A 5257-nucleotide genomic window follows, 5' to 3' on the forward strand; every position below is an offset into this window, starting at 1 on the left:
GATCAGTCGTCGGTTTCGTCACCCCGAAATCACTATTATATTACTATGCTACCTACTAATTCTTGCCATTGCCCTCTTCCTTCGGCCCGCAGATATCCGGCGCAGCCACCCACCCTGCCCCGAAAACCTCACCCATTCGACTTAGCCGCCACACCACTCCAGCACAGCGTCGCCCTGAATCACTTGCAGCCCGTTCGACTTGCCACCACTCGGGTCAAGATGCCGGTGAGCGCGACGATAGGGGTGATGAGGCCCCTGCTCGGCAAGCTCGCCGCCCTGGCAGGGGAAGAGTACAGCAAGCTGAAAGGGGTGAAGAAGCAAGCGTCCTTTCTGGAGAAGGAGCTCAGCGCCATGAACGCCGCCCTGGAGAAGATGGAGCTCATGGACGAGCTCGATCCGGTGGCCAGAGACTGGAGGGACCACGTCAGGGAGATGTCCTACGAAATTGAAAACTGCATCGATGACTTCCTACGCAAGTTCGGTGGCGGTCATGCCAAGCTAGGCTTCATCACCAAAACTGCTCGACATCTCAAGATGTTGGGACAACGCCATAGGATCGCTGACCGGATGGAGGAGCTCAAGGTTCTTGCGCTAGAGGCAAATAATCGGCGCATCAGGTACGTTTCAATATGTTCTCCACAGCAATTCCAAAGTCCCCATTGTATATGTTATTTTGTTATTAAAGGGGTTAACAATTTACACACACACAAAATTATAATAGTATAAAGGACATCATAACTATGGTATATGTTGTAACCAATCTCTAGTTTTCTATTATCCAAAAGAAAACGTTAAGATCAATCCTTTCTGAAACAAACAAGTGTGACTCCCTCACTGAACATCTTCTTCTAGGTACAAGATCGATGAATGTAATTGTAATTCTAGCTCTGCGACTATTGATCCTCGGATGTCGACGATATATGTGGAGGCAGCTGGTCTTGTGGGTACTGATGGCCCAACGAAGGAGCTTATCGATTTGTTGACTAATACTGGAGAAAAGAAGCTCAAGGTGGTGTCCATTATGGGATTCGGAGGACTGGGTAAAACTACACTTGCCAAACAGGTGTACGATGAGATCGGAGGACAGTATGACTGCACAGTTTTTGTTCCAGTATCCCAAAGGCCTAATATGACAGGATTTATGACAGGACTTCTCTATCGTATTTCTGTACAACTAAACCTTCAAATGGAAAGGTCTTCTCCGGCATGTGAGCTGCAAGACATCATAAATGACCTTGGAAAACATCTCACACATAGGAGGTACTGTTTACTTCAATAGTCAGTCGTGCTTTTGCATGTGCAAGTTATGTTAAATTCGAATAATTTTTTGATTTGATTAGTGTTCATTTAAATGTTTGCTGCTTGCATGGCCTGCAAGAATGAGAGAACCACACATGGTTGTTCTAACCATACGGAGGCTTTTTGCTGCACTGTAGAGGCATAAGTTTAGTTTTTAGTTTATTCGATTATAAAAAACATCTTTCAAAATGCATCAGTATGTAATGTACTAATGTTGGTACTGCCAAAAAGAGATTTCATTCTACTCATCTTGCTTAGCTGCTATGAATTAGGCCAAGAAAATGAAAAGTAGAACCTAGACATTAGTAGTGTTTGACTACCACAAGAATTGAAATGGTAAATTCCATGTCCAGTTCCAATGTGTTCAAATATGGCTAAATCAATTCCTTTCTATCAGCAAAGAATAAAATGGAATCCATCTCTCATATATATAGTGCTCGACTGCTCGTACATGCTAACATGAATTTTAAGCATCTGGGAGAAATTTGAAGTTGGTTATTCTCATCTCCCTCTCACAAGAATAATAATATACCCCCATCTCCCAATAGTAAAGAAGATAAAATCCAATGACATATATTTTCTGGTTGCTAAGCATTTTTTTGTTGAGTTTTAACACACCATGCAATCTTTTGGTGTCATTCGGTCTTGAAATGTTATATGAGCTTGCTAATTTAGCGAGCAAATAGTGGATTTTCATAAATTGAATTTTCTTTGTTTTTGTTGTTCATGTTAGATAGAATATTTTGAAGCTTTCATCTGCAACTTATAATCATATCCAATTGTATGTTATATAACATGTGGAACTATTTATAGGTACCTTATTGTACTTGATGACTTGTGGGACCAATCAACATGGAATACTATCAGCCGCGCCTTTCCAGAAAATGGTAATGGAAGTGGAGTAATAGTGACCACACGAGTGGAAGATGTGGCTTTTGGAGCATGTCGCAGTCGCCCTGGGTGCATTTATAGAATGAAGCCCCTCGACGAGCAAGACTCAAAAAGGTTATTTTCTCGGAGAGTATATGGATCTGAAGATGATCATCCATCCCAATTTGAAGAAATCTCAGCTGAAATTTTGAAGAAGTGTGGGGGACTCCCACTTGCAATCATTACTATAGCTAGCCTATTAGCTAGTCGTCCTGAAAGGTTAAGGGATGAATGGGAGAGCATTAGGAATTCTCTTGGAGCCCAGCTTGCGGCAAATCCCACATTGGAAGGGGTTAAGAGTATATTAAACCTTAGCTACATCCACCTTCCTCTTCATCTCCGTGCATGTTTGTTGCACCTTGGTATATATCCTGAAGATAGCGAGATCAAGAGGGATGATTTGGTTCGACAATGGTTGGCTGAAGGATTTGTCAGTAATTTGCATGGGCAAAATGTGGAGGTTGTTGCCAAGAGCTATTTTAATGACCTTGTCAATAGAAGCTTGATTCAGCCTGGACGTATGGAGGACGGTGAGTTGTTATCATGCAGAGTACATGATATGATGCTCGATTTGATATTAAGCAAGTGTAATGAGCATAATTTTCTAAGAGTTGAATGCAATTATGAAGACATGGCAAGAGATCATGGTCGGAAATATAAGGTTTGTCGTATATCCATGAACTTCATTAACGGTGGTGCAACAAATGACGTAGCATCAGGGAGCATTCGATGTAGCCTATCAAAAGTTCGATCACTTACACTTTTCGGGAAATGCAACTACATGCCCCCTCTTTTGCATTGTAAGTATCTCAGGGTGCTTCTCTTCAATAGTTGGGGCGACAAAGTAATTGATCTCACTGATATTAGCCAATTGTTCCAACTGAGGTATTTAAAAGTTTCATATAAAGGAGAAATCAAACTCCCTACTAAAATGCAAGGGCTTGTGCATTTGGAGACACTTGATTTAGCTTGCTATCTAGGGCCAGAAATCCCATCAGATATAGTGCACTTGCCCCGCTTATCCCACTTGATGGTTTCACATCGGATCAAGCTGCCTAAAGGGATCAGGAACATGAAGTCATTGCACACTTTGCATGGGTTTCACCTGATGTGCAGCTCATTGGAGGATATTGAGGGACTCGGTGAGTTGACCAATCTAAGGAGCCTGATTCTTGTTCTGTTATCCTGGGACGTCCCTTCTGAACAAGAACGAGCTGTTGGAGGTTCTATTGCGCTGTTGCATGACCTCAGATATCTCAACATCAAGGGATGGTCCTCTTATACGAGCGACATGTTGGGCTCATTATCAGATCATTCTCCTCATATCAAGGTACTTGAGCTGGGTCGTCTTAGGATGCCTAGAGTTCCCAAATGGATTTGTGGCCTCCAATGCCTCTACCAGCTAGAGCTGGATGTTGACACGTGCACCGACGACGAGTTTCACGCTCTTGGAGAGCTGCCCTCTCTCGTGCACCTCAGTTTACGTATGCGGAGCATCCCTGAAGACAGTTGTGTCACTTTCTCCGCAGGAACATTTCCGGTTCTGGAGCACTTTAAATGCACATCAAATTATGATGTTACTGCCTACTTGGCCTTTGGGGCAGGGGCTATGCCCAAACTAAGTTGGCTTGAACTAGGGTTCGGGAAGAGTAACTGGGGCGGCGCTACACCAGTTGGCTTGGAGCACCTGTTAAGCCTCAAGGTTATTTATGTGTTCAGACGCTACCCCGAAGGAGAGATGGAGAGAGCAGAAGCAGAGTCTGCCTTCAAGAACTATATGCAGGTGCATCCAAACAGTCCTGATCTTCATTTTCACTAGCACGGTGTTTTGCATAATAATTTTGACGGAATCCTCAGTTTACTGGACCTGTGTAACAAGCATGTACCGTTGTGGTGCACGCAGAAAAGTGACAGATTATGAATGCACCTCCCAAAATGTTGTTGTGGCCTTCGTCGATGAAACCAAATATTTTTACAGTTTTTGTATCTGACCGCCCGAACCCCTAATGTAAGCTACCGCTTATTTCTTGCCTTTATTGATGTATATATCGGTCCAAGCTTTGCCTGCATATCGTGTGGCTGCATATCGTCTCTGCCCTTCACGAACGCCCTCCTCTGCATTGCTCTGTTCTTCTATCTCAAGTTGCTCCCTCCTCTGCTTTGCTCTGTTCTTTGTGAATTTGCTCTGCTTCTGCCTTGCTGGCCTTGGCGTACTTCTCCAGGCCACGTCGAGTTACAAATTCCATTTTATGTACGTACGCGAGCAGTGCATTTGTGCGACGACACGCAGGGTTGGGCTAGCTGTTGGGCGTACGTGTGGGACATGCTGCTCTGTCCCGACGGAGAGTAGCCCTGCTGTGGTACATGCCGGGACACTGACGCCTTGGTTCATCAGTTCATGTGCAACCCATTGACATATCCAGCCCAGGAATCGTTCCGAGTTCATCTCATGTCAGCGGCGTCCACAATTTTCAAGCCACGAGAAACGGACAACGGGAGAAGCATAGTGACAATTGACTATATATATCTAGATAAATATATTTGTCCGTTGGGGATAATTAACCAAAGAGTGGCATACTCACATACGTACGCTTATGCTCTCGAGAGCTTGGGAAATCAAGTTAACTACGCCGTTTGATTCGTAGCACAGATCGAACAAACCCATGCATAGTGCACTTTGCTATCCAATGGAGCGAGGAAAAGCCATGCATAGTGCAACCCGGGATATCCAGTAAATCTTTTTAGATATCTATGTGAGGTTTGTGTAGTAATGTTCAAGGCATAACAAACCTTACCTATGACACCAAAATCCTAGCATTGATACAAGACTTGTTGATGTTTCCAAACTATGCACTTGTGCACGCCAAACGAGCAGCCCCCCCCCCCCCCCCCAAAAAAAAAGAATTGATGTGCAGTGCTATGCTCAGATGTGTTGTACAAAACCAGCAAGAGGTTTTAGCTATGTTGTTTAAAAAATGCAAACAAGAGAATTGTACATTTTGTCATGGCAAGAGAAAATTGTTGGAGG

At 43.8% G+C, this 5257-nt stretch overlaps 1 protein-coding gene across 1 annotated transcript; it reads left to right on the forward strand.

Moving 5' to 3' along the window:
- The first annotated feature begins 219 nt into the window (after positions 1–219).
- Positions 220–4048, forward strand: LOC109784872 (disease resistance protein RGA5-like). Its single transcript, XM_073506526.1, has 3 exons — positions 220–617; positions 853–1260; positions 2113–4048. The coding sequence occupies exons 1-3, from the start codon at positions 220–222 to the stop codon at positions 4046–4048; spliced, it is 2742 nt and encodes a 913-aa protein (XP_073362627.1).
- The last annotated feature ends 1209 nt before the right edge of the window (positions 4049–5257 follow it).

This window comes from Aegilops tauschii, chromosome 1, assembly GCF_002575655.3.
Source record: "Aegilops tauschii subsp. strangulata cultivar AL8/78 chromosome 1, Aet v6.0, whole genome shotgun sequence".
Lineage (NCBI taxonomy): Eukaryota > Viridiplantae > Streptophyta > Magnoliopsida > Poales > Poaceae > Aegilops > Aegilops tauschii.